General features: G+C 45.2%; 1 protein-coding gene across 1 annotated transcript; it reads right to left on the reverse strand.

Annotated features, from left to right (window-relative positions):
- Window positions 1-4,718: 4,718 nt before the first annotated feature.
- Window positions 4,719-17,852, reverse strand: LOC149853889 (embryonic pepsinogen-like). Its single transcript, XM_090025492.1, has 9 exons — window positions 17,797-17,852; window positions 17,147-17,303; window positions 14,420-14,537; window positions 11,882-12,000; window positions 9,925-10,124; window positions 8,993-9,106; window positions 7,362-7,506; window positions 6,123-6,221; window positions 4,719-4,867 (listed from the first exon to the last, which is right to left on the reverse strand). Exons 1-9 carry the CDS (start codon window positions 17,850-17,852, stop codon window positions 4,730-4,732), a joined length of 1,146 nt encoding a protein of 381 aa, XP_089881618.1. The 3' UTR covers window positions 4,719-4,729.
- Between the last annotated feature and the right edge of the window lie 666 nt (window positions 17,853-18,518).

Genomic DNA, 18,518 nt, shown 5'->3' on the forward strand with positions numbered 1-18,518 from the left:
TTGACTTCCAAGTGTTTAATTGGAAGGGTTTGAAGTAGCATTTCTTGGTGTAGCTGTTGCCCTGTGGGGTCAGGCCAACTCTCAGGATCTCAATATTGCACTGCTAGACAGGAGGGTGTAACACAACTGCACATATACAAACATACAAATCAGTCAGGTTCATACACATGCACACTACCAGCTCAGGCACATACACATCCAAACCAGCCTAGGCACATGCATACCTGTTACCAATCCAAGCACATACTCTATACACCCCAGAAGTTAGACACAGATCACTAATTTGTATATCATGCACACAATGCTATACTCACACACACACACACACACCACTTACACTAGCAACTTAGATACACACATGTTCAAAATAACTAGTTTAGATTCATGCACACCTCTCACCAGTTTAAGGCCATACACGCTACACACACCAAATTTAGACAGAATCAGCTACCAGTTACCAATACCTGCACATCCAATACACATATGTGGATTATTAATTTATATACCCCCCCACACAATGATATCTATATATGTAGATATATGTGTATTCACTAATTTGCACACATACCATGCACCTACACACAAACACAGGTGAGTTCTTAAGTTGGGTGTTGTGATATGTATGTATGTATGTGCTTGGTGTACTTGGGAAAGGTTAAGGTAAGAAAGTGGAAGTGTAGGGGGTTAAAGTTACCAGGACCGGGATTAGAACTGGTAGACTACAGGGGCCTGGGCTGAAGAACTGAGGCTGGGGGGTAACTTTAAGTTAATTGATCTTAATTGATTAAAAGACAATGCCCAAAGCCTGAAGAACAGGGAAGCATGCCGGCACAGAGTCTGGGACTGGAGCCAGAGCTACAGGAGAGGTGAACAGGTAGGTGGGGAGATGGAAAAATGGGACTAAGGGAAAGTGTGGGTGTTAAAGAGGGGCTCTGGATGTGGGGAACCAGAGGATGGCTCCGGGGCAGCTAGAGAAGTTGCAGGGAGTGGCAGTAGGTGCTGGAAGCTGGAGAAAACTGCAGGACAGCTACGAGGATCTGGGAAGCTTCAGGGGTAGGGGGAGGATTACAGAAGGTGTGGGGGAAGCCTGAAAACAGAGAGAGGACAGCAGAAAATCACAGGAAAAGGAGCAGGTGGCAGAGCAGCAGGAAAGCAGGGAAAGGCAGCAGAGAGTCACAGGGAAAAGGTAGTAGGAGCAGGAAAGGCTGAGAGGTGGCAGAAAAGGGGAGATGGAATTGGGAGGAGATGGGGAAACTAGCAGAGAGGGTGGGGACTAGAGCTGAGAGAGAGAGAGAATGAGGCTGGAATTTAAGATAAGGAAGGGACTGGGATTTAATAAAACATGACCCAACTCGGGGTTGCAAATAACAGTGGTGTTATTGAACAGGGGAGATGGTGACACAATGTCAAATGGGTTCCCTTGCACCCACCCACCCACCCACCCACACACACACACACACACACAATGGCAGCAGGGGTTAGAGAGGCTTGGTGTAGGAGCTGAAGTCTAGTTGAAGTCCAGGAGGAGAGAGAGAGAGAGAGAGAGAGTCAAAATTGTAGGAGGAGGTGTGCAGGTAATATCTACCTATCCAGGCTGGAAGGGGTCCTTGTCCAGCAGATGTTGTCCGGAGAGGGGTTGCCAGCAGGGCTTCTGGGTGGATAGGTGGTGTGGCATGGTGCTGGTCCAGATGGAGAGGGCATCCCACTGGGTCTGTCTTCACTGCCCCTTTTTATAGGGGCAGACCTTGTGTGACCCTACTGACAGGAGGCATGGCGAGGCAAGGGTCAGCTCCTGGCATACTGAGCATGTGTGCTCCATGCAGGGATGTACAGTTTCAGGTGTTTGTAATGGTGAGAGTTGCTAGTTCTGCAGGGTCTTTTGTCTTTCAAATGCTGGTCTTGTCTCTGTTCCTGGGTGAGGTCCATGGTTCCTGGATGAATCAATGCAAGGTGATGGCCCAATCATTACAGGCCATTCAGTAGAGGCCTGCTACCATTGTATTTCAATCATTTCCAATTACACTCATTCATTGGGGAACTAATTTACATGGGAGGGATATGTGACTCATACAGTTGCGACACACAGGGGATGCCCAGGCAGAGAACACAAGATGGAGACTTGACATATAAAATGGAAACTTGACATGACTTTGGTTCACTTACAAACACAGACCTAAACCATACAATATCCATATGAAACAATAAAAATCAATACAAAAATGATAAAAATACAATGTACAACAGTAAAATTAGTACAAACCTAATAATAGTACAATATAAAACAGTTGATAACCAAAACCAAAAACTTGCTACCAAAATAAAAATGTTTAAAGCTTATCCTATATCTTAGCTTACTTATACTTACCTATAGGGAATAGAGAGAGATAGTAAAAGTCAGAAATGGTTGGGGAAGGAGAGTGAATGCGATTTAAAAAAAAAAGAAAAACTGGGGGTTTTGCTACATAGCTTTTCGTTTTAAAGTGTCAGCAATGATGATGAATGTACCTTACTTCAAGAGTAGTCTCAAAGATGAAGGATGGTCCAGTGAGTGGATGCTAACTCAAGTTCAGTCCCCACCCCATCACAGACTTCCTTTGTGAGCTGGGACAAGTCATGAAGCAGCTTTCTGCCTCTGTTTACACTCTGTAGTTGTGGAAGATGGCACTGCCCTGTCTCACAAGGGTGGTGTTGTCATGAGGTGCTCAGATACTGTGGTGATAGCAACCAGTAAGGGACAGCTTCTCAGATAATAAGAGCTACCTAGCAGCATTCACTTCAGTGGAGCAATGGCAGTTCACACCCAAGGAGTGAGGATCTAGTTTAAAGACTCTGGTAGAATTACTTACAGAGTATGGTAGGAAGAGTAAGGGGAATACAGCATGGGTCTATGAGAGGGTGGAAAGTAGCTGCGTATGAAATTTCACCACCAGTTTTCTTTTGATGCTGTTTTGACCTGTTTTGAGGTCAAAACAGCAAAAATGAAATGAAACAGATATGGTAGGAACAGCCTCAAAATGAGGTAAGTCAAAACGTTTCACCGTTTCAATGCTGTTTTGATGTTTCACCCACAGGCTACAATGGGGAAGGACAATACAGCCTATAACTTTGTAATTTCCAGCCAAATTTGGATAAAACTTGCAGAAATGGTAGCCCCTTCTGATGGCCATAAAGCGTTGCAAGTTTGTAGAAGATAGGTGCGGGGGGTTCGGAGAAACTGCACCCCAAAATCTTGAGAAGCAAACTTGTGTCATGTGTATGTGTTAAGCCACAGCAGGGTAAAAACTACAAGATTGCTAGCCCATGCTGAAGCCACAAAGCCTGCCATTTTTAAAGGAGATAGGTGTAGGGCATTTGGAGAAACTGTACCCCAAAATCCTGAAAGCAAAACATGTCACATGTACGTGTTAAGCCACAGTGGGGTCAAAACTGCAGGGGTGGTAGCCCCTGGTGAGGACACAAAGCAGGTCGAAACAGTGTTGAAACAAAACTGGTGGTGAAATTTTGTACAGCTCTAGCATATGCTGAATCATGTGCCCGGAGCTTTCCAAACCCCACTGTCACTCTGATTTCCATTTAATATTTCTGGGGTCCAGTGTCATCCATGCAAACCCACAGGTGGGAACACGTTGGTCAGGCAAATCAGCAGCTTTGAAGCCAAGGAGCTTCCAAGGGAAGATATCACTGCAGGGGAGAGAGGCACAACTATGGAAAGGGGGAAAACATATGGTTCTTGAGGTGGGTTTAAGTTCACAGACCTCGAGTCACATCCCACCTTCTTGCCCTCCCCTTTCCTAGTCTCTTCTTTGTGGCAGGATGGTTTTCTTAGTGTACATTGAACTGCTCTTCTGCACTGAGTGATGCATTCATGTTTTCATGGCTTATTTATGGACTTACCTAACTATGACGCTAGCTAGGGTGATATTTGAAAAGGTGTTTTCCTTTCCAAGCTGCAAGTTCAGAGTTATATTTTGGGAGAGGAGAGGAGGAGCAGTTGCAGTTAGTTTTTCAACTTTTCCCAGAAAGAACTAGACATACACGTGACATGAGTTTTGCTTTCAAGACTTTGAGGTGCAGTTTCTCTGACCCCCCTGCACCTATATTTGTAAAACTTGGCACGCATCATGCTCTCAAAAGGGGCTACCACTCCTGCAAGTTACAACCTGTTTCAACCTTCCCTATTATATCCTATGGGCAAAAAGTCAAAACAGAGTCAAAACCTCAAAACGCTTTGACAGAACAAAATGGAACAGCTGTTTTGACTCGAAACAAAAGTCGAAATGAAACAGTGTTTTGTAAAAATGTCGAAAAACTGGTTGAAATGAAATGCTTCCATTTCACGCAGCCCTAGTGGTGAGTTTGTTTAACAGTATGAAATGGGAAGTGTTTTGTAGAATATTTTGTATACAAATAAATGCTTGGTCAAACAATTCTGAATCATTCCTATTTTATTTATTTATTGATAAGAATGTCATCTACTGTACACCAGAGCTATTGTTTAGAAATATAATTACATGCTACAAAGATTTTACTATCTAGTAAAATAGAATCATACAAAGAAGGACCAGAGGGGATCTGTAAGATCGTCAAGTCCAGTCCCCTGTCACAGGCAGGAGGTAATTGGGCTCAAACGAGCTCAAAAAGGGCTTGTCCAACTTTCTCTTGAACACCAAAATATAATTATGGTAAACTGAGTACAGGATGGATCGTAGCACCCGCTGCTGGGTGATGTCTAAACAGACTTGGCCAGACCAACCCGGTTGTTTTCCCTGTCAAAGATGCTGTAGTACTCCCGGATGAATACATCTCCCAAGACCCACAGGTTCATATTCGTGGTCTGAAAATTACTAGTGCAGACTCCTTGACTATACTAGATTTGGACAAAAAACAAACAAACATTAAAATCATTGGTTAGGAAGCCTTTTTTGCTTCCAGAGAAGTTGTAATTCCCAGAAGCTTTATTTAATCAATTTTACAGGGCAAAACCCTGTCACTGGCAGCAATTGGCAATATTCTTTAGCGGCCGGCTGGAATGACCCAGCTTGGGTCTGAGACAGGCTGGTGCTAGGACCCGACGGCTGACACTACTTGCTTCCCCTTGCTGTGGCACAGCAGAAGCTCCCACTGCCTGGCCATGGCATGGGCAAAGCCCCTGCGCCATGAGAATCCCACCAAAGCCCCCCAGCTCCATGGGCAGGTTACTGCAGCTGCACAGGCTGATTGTAGGCCACAGGTCATAGGTTGCCAACCCCTGTGCTAGTCACTGGAAGAGCTTTAAAGAGCCATTGTTACTGGAACACCAGCAGGGATTTAGAGCCTTAAAAATGGAGTAGAGCAGAACATCAAGAGATCATCACATCAACCATCTGCCCCAAGGCAGGGGTAAAACTAGATGAGGGCTAGCTTCAGTGGATGGTTGTCTAACCCATTCTTAAAACCTTAAATGAAGGAGCTCTCACAGCATCTCTCAGTAGCCTGTTCTAGTGCACATTTTTGGTTAGAGAATATTTCCAAATATCAAGTTCAAACCTTCTTTTCTTTCAATTATACCAATTCCTTCTTGGCCTTCCTCCCTAAAGAACATCATAATACCATCCTCTCAATAACAACCTCTTGCATCTGGAAGAGCTATCTCCACCTTTCCAGACTAAAAAAGCCTACTTCTTTCAACTTTTCCCCATAGGTCCTGTGTTATAAACCTCTTAGGGTTTTTGTTGCTCTCCTCTGGACTCCCTGCAGCTTGTCTTCTTGATGTACAATGTGCAGACCTAGACACAAGTCACCTACTGATGCCTCAGCACTACTGAGCTGAGCAGAACAACTGCGCTTCCTTTCTTACATAAGATACTGCTAATACACTCCTCAGGCAGTACTTCAGGCATCTCCTAAGAAACCTGATACAAAGCCTCCTAATGTCAGTCTTTCTACTGATTTCAGCAGGGTTTGGATCAGGTTACTAACTCCTTATCCCCAAAGCCTTCCCTCAAGCCTGCTCCTTGCTCTGCTACCCAAGCCCTTCCCCCTGAGCAGCTGTGCAATGGGAGGGGGCAGCTGAGCTGTCCCAGTCCATTTAGCTGTGCCCCACCGTGCTATTGTCCCCCATGAAGAAAGGCTCCATATCATACCTGCTCAGTGTAGGCTGAAGGAGGCAGAGGGAACTGGATCCCATTGATTACAAAGATGATATCAGGCAGGCTGGGAATGTCACTGCAGTTGACAGTATACTACAGAGGACCAAAAAAAAAAATCCAATTATGAAACAATTAACATGGCCATTTACAAGGAAAAAAGGGGCAGAGGGGCAGTCTTAGAAGCCAAGTGGTCTGGGGTCTGTGTAGTACTTGGATGGGAGTCTACCCTGTAGTCCTATATTTGTAACAAGAAGTCGTGGCTGAATCTTCACTGCTGAGAAATAGATGGAACTAGGCAGAGTTTGGATTTAGGTTGTTTTGGCTTTAAATTAGGCAGGCATTGGGTTGAAGACAGCATTGGTTTTCTCAAAAGATCATTGAACCACAACCGAGATGATTATTGATTCAGATGTATAAAAGCCTTAATAAATGCACACTTCTTTTTTGTTAATGCCATGGATGACCAAAACAGACCCTCACCAGTGCATCAACCTGACTGATCCAGCCCAAGAGAAAGGACTAATCATCCCAAAAAGGAAGAATTAACTGTTGATATAACAGTTGTAATAAAATAAATCCAGAGCTTCTAGCCCTCTCCCCTCCTCCTCTCACATATGTCAAGCCCTGGAGTCAGCCAGAATAGTGCCCAAAGCTGGTGTAGGATGAATTTTCTCCCTAATTATTTTGATGCAATTCTTATGATATTTATGACATTACATTGTGTAAAGGAATAGTGTTTTTTTTCCCCCATACCTGAACCCTAAGTCAAAGGTTTGCTCAACCCTAATGGCCATGTTGGGCTAGTGCATACCAGTTTTGATAGCCAACTGTACACTGGGGAGTTATGTGACCTTTGACTTCCCACACTGACCAAGCCCTATGTATAGTAGGGTCAGCTGGGGGCAGCTTTCAGTGCAAGTCCACATTGGGGCTCAAACTCATGCTTCTGGACCTGTTGTAAGACATACAAATCATTTTGCCACTAGGGCCCCATCTGAGATAAAGTATTTCTTTGGACCCATAGGAAGTAGGGAACTAGAATAGAGAAGGTCTCACATGAAGCCCTAGGACTAACCAGGACCCTGGTGTTGTTTGTTCTGAGTTACTAGTAAAGCCAAAGCTCAGGAAGTGGAGTGAGGCCGAGCCTGCAGGCTCTGCTGGGACTGTCCCAGGGACTGAAACCCTTTGAGTGCAGGGGGCGGTGTGACAACAGGCTCCCACAAGGACTCTCACCTCGCCATCCTGTTCCAGAGTAGCTCCAATCACTTTCTGTACCTTGCAGATGTCTGGTGAGGGCCCAACCATGAGAGAAGTGCCGGTATCAACAATAGCTTGGCATCCAGATTTACAGGCGATCACCTTGCCATTCACAATGATGCTGAACGAGTGAAAACATAAATAAGATGCTTGAACTTGAATGGGCAAGGATGCACAGGAGGCTGTAAAATGTTAGACCTTAACAATGCAAGAAACAGCATTACTTCATTCAGGCCTGGAGTGGCTGAATCAGTAAATGTACTGTCCTTACTCACGCCACAGCTCATTGACTTCTTCCTGATGTCTTCCTGAACAAAGGCTCCGGGAGCCTGGCCTCCATACAGTCAAATGTCATAACATGAAGGGTGCGAACCAAGCCCACTGAGGTCAAGAGGATCTTTTGCCAGTCTACTAAGGTTTGCAACAGCCCCAGGAAAACTGGCCCAGATTCCAGTCCAACTCCTTTGGGATAACTGAACTATGACAATTCATACAAGTTCAGGATCTGGATTGAGTCCACGCTCAGCTGGGGCTGATCCAGCTCCAAGCTCCAGCTGGAGGTGATCAGGGCCCTGGCTGAGTGATCCCCAGGGCCCACAGAAAGAGGTCTCACCCACACTGGCCTACATAAGCTGGTACCAGCTGGCAGAGTGTTGTCTGAGCAACTAAACTGCTTGGCTGTGTCTCCTGGGCTGTCCTGCATGACTGCTTGCTTTCTCCTAGATCTTGAATCTTGCCTCATCCAAACCTGTGCCTTGTTCCTGCCAGTACCTTGCACTACCTGAACCTGCACCTCTCCTGCCTGGATCCTTCTCTATGTCCCGTCTGTCTCTACTGCTATGCCTGCCTGATCCCACGGCGTTCCTGTCCTGCCTGTTCCTGAGTGGTCCTGTTCTTGGCTTGGACACGCTGGTATAACCAAGGGTCTTCTTTGGCCCTGATCTCATTACAACTCTGTTTTGATTCTTTGGACTCAGGCTGATACCCAGTTTGGGAATTAATTGCTTCAGACTGCTGTGAGTGGAAAGCTGCCATGAAGCAGGCACTACGTTGCTTCAAGATGGCGAGGGTCAATGATGAGCTAGAGAAGAGACATCAGAGGCTAGTACTCCGCATGCCAGCACAAGCTCAACTTGCTGGAGGATCTGCCTATCGCTCATCGGACTCCTCAGTCACTCCAGAAGCTGTGGCAGTACCCAGTAACCTACCAAGGGTGCAATGCTCTACTCTTACGTCTGCTTGATCCCATCTTGGACCAGTTATACAAAAAAGATTATTGTAAAATCCACTGAGATGTGAAGTGACATCATTAAGGTCACCCAGTCAGTCAGTGCAAAGGTTAGGAACAGACTGGTTTCCTAAGTTTCAGGAAGATGGGGTCTGCAGCCAAATTTACAAAGGTATTTAGGCACCCAAAGATGCCTATAGCACCTAACACGATTTACATGAGGGCCAAAGAGGGTTAGACACCACTGATATCCTGACTCCTAAAGGGAATGTGAGTTAGGTACTAATGGAGGAAAAATGAGCTTTGGGTTTATAATTGCAACTGTGGCAGTGTACCAAAGAGCATCATAGTTATTTAATTACCTTTGTTTGTTACGTACCTGTCCATTGAGATCTGCCAATAGCCCTGGTAAGAGACAGGGATCCAGTGGATAGGGCCAGTAAAGTAGGATTCATCAGTTCCACCAAAAGTGATCGAACTACCATTTTGGTCCCTAAAAATGGTGAATGCATATAATATCTTGAAATACCAGTGTATTAGGTGCTGTACAGAAACAGAAACTAACTAAGACAATATCTTTGACAAAGAATTAGTCTCAATAATGGACCACTTCTAAAGTAATTGCTTTCCTTCAAAGAACAGGGGGAAAAAAAAAAAATTTGCATTTATTTCTAACTGAATCATTTCAGAGAAATGATCAATTTAAGTATATTCCCACCAGCAAGATCATCACTTCTTTTTCACCATTTGCTGTTCCTCTGTTTGAAATCTTTTAAGTCGTGTAGCAGGAGCAGGTGAGTGTGACTTAGGTGACCAATCACACATCATAACAACTAATCAATAATTTAGCTCTCCTAGGGTACTTTTCACTAGGGGCATGAGAGCACTTTCAACAGCAGTATCCCCATTTTATAGAGCCAGAACCAAAGGCACAGAGAAGAAGATTGTCTTGCCCCAGGTCACGTAACGAGTCAGCCAGGATGAAACTCAGGCTAGCACTGTAATCACTGCTTGCTAAAGAGTCACTGGTAATAGCCCACGGACAGGGAACAGGACTTGGTTTCAATGAGGAGGCGATGTGTTTTTGTGGACCGTACACCACCATGGACGCTGGGAGAGCAGGGCTCTACTCCTGGTTCTACCACTGACGATGGTGGCCTTAGGCAAGTCATTGCACCTCTCCATGCCTGAGACGTCACATTTATAAAATGAAGCTAACAACAGCAGGGAGGGGGCAGAGGATTTTGGTTCTGGATTTTCCACCATACTCCAATGGAAATGCATCACTTCCATGCTTAACAAGTCACTTACCGACTCAGGTACACTGAAAACAAGTGCTGCTGCACCAAGTTCTGGTTCATCATATTATCAAAGACAGGAATAAACCTATCAGTAGCTAGACTTGGATAGGCCAGGCCCAGGATCCCATCAAAATTGCAGAAAATAAAAAAGATTCCTGGCTCGCTGGTTGCCAGTGCTAACTGCTGGTTGGTGTCGATGAAGGAGGAGACCTGGGAAAGAGATGGATCAGTTCTTTAGCTCCTTATCTGGTCAGAAAGCCACTGAGCTGATGGGTATTTGAAGGACATGCCACATAAAGGCAATGCTGAAGGGGTAAGTCTGTCCTTACAAGAGATGTTTTTGCTGCTCTGTGCTTTATGCATCCTGACAGCAGGAGAGACAGCTTGCAGTGGTCAGAGCTGCCCCAGAAGAGGGGTGAAAACCAAAGTAAATGACTCAAGCTGTGTGTGTGTAAACCATCTCCTCTGCCACAGAGGGACCAGACACAGTTACAGTGCCTACTGTGGGCAGTTCTCAATGCGTGAATATGTGCTGGGGTCTTCACTGGAGGTATTCACCCCAGGAAAAGACAGACTGGCAGGGCTCTGGGGGATGGCAGAGTGGGTAATGTGCTTGCAGATTAGTCCCCTCCCCCAGCTGCTTGTTACAAAGATGCTGGTTTAGCACTGGGTGGATGGCCTTTATGATTGTTTGTCTACTCACTTCTGGTACCACCTCTGTGGAAAGTTATATAAGAGGAGAGCAAAAGAAACCATGAGGTGTGAAAGAGGCATGTGGGCAGTCGCTGTGCCCTCCACCCCTCCCCAGACTCCGGGGGCATTGCCTGCCCCAGACCCCTTTTTGTTTTAAGTTAAATCAGAGTCTCCCAGCATCCCAGCATGCTCTTTGGGCTGGGCAAGGCTGTCTGACCCAGAGGGTTGGGCTGCCCCCACCCCTCTGCTCTCTGGCTGCAGCTCCAGCACAGACTGCAGGTATAGCAGGTATAGCAGGGTCTACCTGACTTCCTCCTGCTCCCTCCCTGCCCCTCACTGCTCCCTGCTGAAACAGGGATTCCCCCCCCACCAGCCTTACACAGAGCCCTCTCAGCATTAGCTAGCATACCACATGCTGGCTATGACAAGACAAAGGCAGACCGGACAGTTTGTCTTAGGGCTTTTGGGAGCTAATGAACAGGTAGCTGGTGACATCCCTTCATTCCTTCCTTGCAAAAAGTTGTTTAAGAGTTCAAAATAATGAGAAAAGCTTTTTTTTTTTTTCCTTAATGGGCTGATAAACACTGAGCGAGGGGTGATAAACACTGTATTATTAGCTCCCTGCTGGGCTGCTGCGGGGTGAGGGGGAACCTATCTCTAATCAGAGCATCCTGCTGGGGCCTGATGTGGCCCTCCTCAGCTCAACACTGAAAGGAAAGCAAGGGCTAGTCCAACACCCCCTGGCTTCTAGCCTGAGCTAGTGCCGGCATGTGCCTGCATTTCTGGAATAAAAAGGGAATGTCTATACACCTCCAAGTTGGTTCAAGCTTTGCAGATTAGCCTAACCTGCAAAGATTAAATAAAGATAGGGTCAGGCTTTTTGAATGTCTACCCCCAGCCATAGAGCTACAGCCCTAAAAGGGTACCGTACAGAGGCAAAGTACCCCCTGTGAAGAGGTGACATCTTTGGAAACAGCATGACCTATGGCATGCGTCCCTGGGCCAGTGGGCCTATGTCCCACCTCTTAGCCAGGAGTTATGCACCTAAGTCCCATTGAGGGTCTGTGTGGTGGTGCACAATGGTACAGATGACAAACCTGTTTCATTGTTTGAGTAACAGACAGGGAATAAGTCACTTTACTGAGAGACTTGCCGTTTATTATCTCCTCCAGAGTGAGATCCCCAGCAGGTGTAAGCTGGCACAGTGCCACCCCATTTGTGAGTCACTGAAATAATGGGGAGGGCTGTAACCATTCTGCTGCATTAGTACTTACTAGCACTGTATCAGATCCCTCAACCCCGGTCATGCTGCCTGTGCCATACTGAATGGATATGCGGTTCCCTGTGCAATGGTAGGTGGAAGATTTTGATGGATCAAACCTCCGGTGAAATTCTGCAAATGAATATTAAGAAAAAGCATCAGCATCCAGCCTTACTCTAAAGAAGAGGATAAAGCTCAGCACGTAACTGTTTAGTGTAATCAGTGCTGTTAACTTCATGTTGTGCATTTATAAGCACTTAGTAATATCCAAGGTATTTCTTTGGCTTCTTCCCACCTACCATGTTTTTCTTGCATCAAACACCTGTTCTCCGCCCCTTCCCCCAAATCAGGGTGTGTATATTAAGTAGGGAAGCTGGATTTCTGCCTGAAGTAGAAGCCCCCTGCTTTGATTTCTTCTCCAAGATCAAGTGTCCAGCAGCAGCACTGGGATTTTCTTTCAGGCAGTTGGCTGGTGGGGGTAAACTGATTTAATGGTTCATTGTTCTTCACTCAACAGCTGTGAATGGTCATCTCTCTCCCTCTGTTTCTCTTTCTCACTCTCACTCTCTCTCTCTCTTTAATGGTCTTGATTTCCATCCATCAATAAAGCTATCCTTTCTTCTGGCAGTTACCTGTCTTCTAGCTACTCTTCATGTCACTTCTGCATCACAGCCTGTCACAGATTTTTTAGCTCTGTCCCAGACCTATGAAACCATAATTCTGGAAATCATTTTTTCTTCATTTTTGCCTTCCTATAGACAAGGTGCATATTATTCCAGGGCATGTTGTATATGGGAAAATGTGGTAGTAGCATAGTACCTCATAGTCTTTAATGCATTTATCCTCATAAGTTCCCTCTGGGGAAGGGCAGGGCAGTGATGTTAGCTTTGGGGATGAAAAGTGGATATGTGATACACCCAAGGTTACACTGGAATTCTTTGTTAGCAGAGTTTGAGTCTGACGGTGCAGACAGAAGTGCAGCTCCCTGCTGTGACTGAGAGCAATGTGCAGGATACGTTTTGAGTTGCAAAAATCCCCCCAAACCAAACTGAAGTTCACTGTTGGTTCCGGGGGAAGGGAATCTACTGCTGGCTGCAACCTGCAACTTATTTCCCCTGGAAACGGCCCCCCTTCCTCCCAGCCTGTCCCTCTTTCATAATGGGAGGGGAGAAAGGGGACAGAGGGAGCTCATTCTAGGGGTTATCCAACCTCAGGGTGGGGGTCCAGTAAACCCACCCTCCAGCAGGGGCTGAAAAAACCCCAAAACAAACTCCCTCTGTTCCCTCTGTTCCCCACTCCCATTCCCAGACAGAAGTTACAGAAGATGATCTGTTTTGAAATGTCTTTATCTGATCCTTTATTTAATGAAGGTTTGCATTTTTGCCCAATCGGCCATTTTTGCAGCTGTCTCCAGCCACGCATTTCTCTTTGGTCACAGTTATAGGCTGCTTTCTGTAACTAGATTGGGCAAAAATTGTCACTTCTGTCTGTCCCCTGAATCACTATCTAGTGCCTTAGCCTCTGAAATCTCCAGAAATAGGAAAAGCCACCGAAGCAAGAGAAGAACAATTCAGGCATGGAGATAATACTCTGCAGATGGAAATAAGCCTGCCTAGAGAACTTCTCTATATTCAGATTTAAGTCCCTGTTCCTAAGCATCTAGTTAGTCTTGTTGAAATTCAAGGGACTGCACTTATGCATAAGAGTTTGAAGATTTAGAGTCCCGTTTCCGAACCTTTATTGGCATTTGTGCATTGAAATGGTAACCAGGTCCCCACTCTGACAAAAAATAATTCACCAATTTAAGATGAGCTCATGAGATGCCTATTCCAGATTGGCCCACTGATAACTATACAGCTCAAACCTTGGTAGCACTGAGATAGCCATTTAGCAATTGCTCAGCCAGTCCCAGAGAAAACTCTGTCCCATCCCTGTATCATTGTACCTCACATTGGAGGTACTAAATTTAATGAGCATTAGGAAAAGTGCATTAATAATGCATGTGGAGACACACCCAGTATCATAAATTCCACTTACACGTGGGCTTAAATTTACTTGCACAGAAAGTCCCTTTAAACCAAGGAAGGCAACTAGCATTGTGAGCAGAATTAAGCATGAACATGCTTGCAGAACAAGATGTGTGAAAGGTAGTGATTCTCTGTGGCATCCTGGAGCTATGGGGTGCCACAAATTGTTAGCACTGTTAGGTGTGCAAACCCTAGTCAGAATGTAAACACAGAGATTTCACTTATAATCCACAGTGTTATAACCCTATTCAAATTCTTTACAACTGAAGAATTGGTCTTGTATTTGTCTGCAGTCAAAAAGTGAGTGAAAAGAAAGAGCTGTTATTTTGAGTCTTGAACCTATTCTGGGATTCCTTGAGCCTAAAAAGACCAGTGGCAGAGGGTCACCTTGGGAATTAGCTGTGAACACGGGCATTAAAGCCAGGTCTCCTGAGTGGCAGATATAGGGTCTGTCACACAATCTGTTCCATCACACCATATTAAAGGAGAAGTGTAGATGTGGGAGAAAGCATTTAGTTACTTACGGCAGGCCAAACTCTGGCAGGTGACGGAGGGAACCCAGAGGTAGGATGAACCGGTATCAAATACAACAGTGAACTCCTGAGGAGGGGTCCCAATGGAGATTGTGCCAAAATACTCTGTCTGTTCAGGGAAGAGAGACAACAATGATTCTCAGCAGCTAGTTATACATACATGTATGACCTCTATGTCGATAATACTTCATTTCAGGCATGTGAAATGCTCACAGGAATAGGCACCAAAGGCCAGAGCCAATAAAGGACCTATGCATCTGGACAAATCTCTCTTTAGGCACCTAGTCCAAACTTACCAGTGGGAAAGCCCCTTCACAGCTGCTGCCTCAGATTGCATGTGCCTGATTTCTGGGAGTGCTGCTGTTATTGACCTAAAGCTCTTAGGCATCAAGGCTCTACCCCACAACTGTCTAAGGTTTGCCAGGTGCAGCATTTACATGTGCATCCAGGATGGCAGCAAATTGAGCCAGGGTGGTGTAGCCCACTGCCAGTCAGCCTGCCAGCCTGGAGCTGCTCTGCCCCAGCTCAAAGTACTGTGGATAGGCTGGTTGGGGCACAAATTTGCTATAGTGCAGGGCTAGTTGGCAGGCAACCCCTGCACTATAGCACCCTCATGCTCCAGCCAGTACAGGCCACCATCTACATGTGCATTGTGGTACACTGCATAACGCTGCTGCTGGGGAGTACTTGTGTTGGGCAGTACTGTCCTACAGCACAGTTAATTTGTTTACTCCAGCCTAATAGCACTGCATGTGTAGATAGTGACACTAATTAATTACCTCTACAGTAAAGTGTACATGTAGATGCTCCCACTGAATCTGCAGTGTACAGCTGGCCTTTGAGGTGGGCCAATAGGGCAGCTGCCCTGGACATTGTGCTGAGTAGTAGCCACACACTGCAATGAGCCTCAGCTCCAGTTTTTAGACTACAAGGCAGAAAAACTGCAGTTGAAACATGGGAAAAATCAAATTGAAAAGGCTTTTCCATGTCATTGGGTTCAGACAAGTTGGCTGCTCTGTAGGCAAACATCTTCGTAGCTGTTAGCATTCTTCTGATAACGTTCATCGCTGTTGCAACATGAGTCTGATAAACAACCATGTAAGATCAAGTCTGTGCCAGAAACAAAGTCATGGTTTGACGGAGGGTGGAATAGCACAGTCAGCCAATGACCCCTACTGGTCTTTGCTGCAAAAGCCTAAAAAGTTTTTCTTCAAACTAAATGATCCCTTCCATATCACCTGAGAATCTTTCAATAACACCAGCATATATTTTACTTCATTTGGAAATGTTGTCAGCTGTGTACAAGTATTTTCCATTTATTTTGGTAAATATATTTAGATACTTAAGTGGTTAAAATACATGCAGGTGCCTAAATGCAGCCCTAAGGTCTAGACCAAAAGGACACTGAAGCCAACAGGAGCCTTTCTACTGACTTCAGTGGGCTCAATCAGGGCACAAAAGCCCTTAGCACCAGGAGCACAGAGCTGTGCTGTCACTGCTGTATCATAGCAGAACTTGCACATCTAACCCATAGATGCATAATGCTGGGTCTACTAGCAGGTACTCGCTCACCTGTAGGCATGCTAGGTTAAATCCAAGTGGCAATACCTCCAGGACAGGAACAGGTACATGCACAAGGGAGAGCATGTGAAACATAGCTTATTCCCAGACACAAACATACCATATTGTATAGCATATAACATACACCTTTCCCCAAAAACTACCGCTGGAAATCGCAGTGTGACTTATGAGGGAAATACAGTAAGAGCAGTTTCTGCCCATTACTGAGCAGAAGTGAAAGTAAAATCTGCACTCACAGGGAACAGAACAATGAGCAGGCCGGGCTCTCTCGCTGCTGCTATTCCATTACTTATTACAAGGGAAAATCTTCTTTTCCTTTCAATCTGCCTTTCAGAATCAGGGTATATATTTTATTCCAGGGCATTTTGTACGTGAGAAAATCTGGTGAATGGGGCTTTGGTCTATATTAGGGCTGTGCGAAACAGCACCGTTCTGTTTCACCTTCAGTTTCAACGGTTCGATGGAGCAGTGTTTTGTCTCAAATTTAATTTCGAGTCAAAACAGCTGTTCTGTTCCATTCTGTCGAAACAGAAAGGCTGTTTTGCTGCTGTTTCGAGTTTTGCTGGGGATGGGAATTCAGCCAAGCTGGGCTGCTTTTCCATGCCCTGTGTAAGATTGTGCTGGGGCGAAAGGCAGCTCAGCTAGGCTGCTTTCTGGCCCCATGCATTTGATCGTGCCAGGAGCTTCCCAGTCCACCACGCTAGATTGCTGGACTGCTTCCCACCTTCTGGCATGATATAACACGGGGGACCAGGAAGCTGCCCAGCTGGGCTGCCTCACTATCCCCTGCCGGATCTTAAACTGGGAATGGGAAGACAGTCCAGCTGGATTGGTTTCCCATCCCCAGCCTACGGTCGAAATGTTTTGACTTTCGAAATGTTTCAGCCAACCGCATTTTGTTTTGAGGCTATTTCGATGGCCTTTGTTTCATTTCAATTTTGCTGTTTTGACCTCAAAATTGGTCGAAACAGTGTTGGAACAAAACAGCTGGTGAAATTTCACACAGCCCTAGTCTATATTGGCAGGGAGCCCTACCCAACCAATACCTCAGCCTTGGGATCCCCAAGAAACCTGTAAAGCAGCCATAATGTACTTCCCTTCCTGAAACAAATCAATTGTATCAGAGCATAAACTCACATCAAAAGAGTTCGTGAGTGGCTCGGAGAACCCCTGGGAAGTAAATGAGTGTGTATATTTGGTGCTAATGTCATAGCTGTGGTGTTTCAGGACATCTTTCAGCAAGCCTTTTTCCCTCAGGACTTCCCTCAGTGTCTTCAATCTCTTCAAAGAAATCCTTGCGTACAGAAAACAAAACAAAACAAAAATAAAAACAGCCAAGAACCCCAATGACTAAAATGCTCTTTTCAGACTTTTCTTGTGCACTGAGCCTAAGGGAAACATTTGCATTAAAGCCATCAACTCCAATGACATGTGCAATAGGTTTCCTTATTTGGCTGATTGAATAAACATTTTAAATCAACAGAAATACTCCTCTGCTTATCAAGCATGGATATAGTTTCACCACTGCCAGCAAAAGTGTCTTCTCCATTTGGAATGGCCTTGTCCTTCTCATAACTTCCCATCTCTTCCCAGACCTTATCCAAAAAGAGATCTTTTCTCCTTCCCATGTTTAAGCTTTCTACATTTCCTATCCCTCTGTTGTTAGATTAAATGACATGGGAGCCAGAAGGGACTGCGACTTCATTTTATCTACATGCTTTTTTTTTTTAAGCAAGCTGGTTAGCAGCAGTGGCAGATGAAGGAGAAGCAGTAAAACAGCAACTTACTTGGTCAAGCCTTCAGAGAGGGCAAAAAGAGCACAGAGAACCATGAAGAACTTCATTCTTCTGTTTTTACAGAGACTGCCGCAGATGCTGAGCTGTTGAACATAACTTGACTGCTTTTATAACCTGAGGTTGACCCTCCTCAGTGGGGAACCTCTGGGAAGTCAGTATGCAATAGAAATTCCAGCTCAGGCTGGTGATAGCACATCACTCTGTAAACACCCCAACAGCTGACCAAGGCCTAACCCCATAGCACACAATTGCTAACAGCAAAACATTGCACAGAAGAACAGTGCATGTGTTACTTACTGCAGCAGAAGTGCCTGTGATAATCATTTGGAATGTTTTAAGCTTCCGCTGGTTTATACTTTCCTTTTTGGATTCAGTTTTAATTTTCTCCCCTAACCTTGGATAACATAACATGAGTCTCCAGCTGGTTTCACGTCCTGTTAGTCCATTGCCAACTGCGGAATCAATATATATACCTATATCCTAGAGCAGCATATTGAGTTTATTGATTCCAGCCCCTAACATCTATGAAAGTATGAAATTAGAGGACTAGGGAATGCAGCCGGAGAACATATGATTTGAGTGAGAACTACTGAGAGACTGAGCTAGTGATGTAGACTAAATGAAGGTACCAGTCAGAAAGGGAAAGGTGTTTAGGTGCCATCTTCTAGAAGCTAGATGCAATGTAGCAATGCTGCAGTCTGAAGATGAATGAC

Source organism: Crocodylus siamensis, chromosome 13, assembly GCF_052110815.1.
Source record: "Crocodylus siamensis isolate JL-2025a chromosome 13, ASM5211081v1, whole genome shotgun sequence".
Lineage (NCBI taxonomy): Eukaryota > Metazoa > Chordata > Crocodylia > Crocodylidae > Crocodylus > Crocodylus siamensis.

Bases quoted from the DNA above. Each gene is read 5' to 3' on its own strand.
- LOC149853889 (XM_090025492.1), bottom strand. From the start codon at position 17,852: ATGAAGTTCTTCATGGTTCTCTGTGCTCTTTTTGCCCTCTCTGAAGGC. The intron at 17,304-17,796 runs GTAAGTTGCTGT...TCTGTACGCAAG, and splicing joins CTCTCTGAAGGCTTGACCAA to GATTTCTTTGAAGAGATTGA. The intron at 6,222-7,361 runs GTGAGAGTCCTT...GGTCCTCTGTAG, and splicing joins CTCTGGAACAGGATGGCGAG to TATACTGTCAACTGCAGTGA.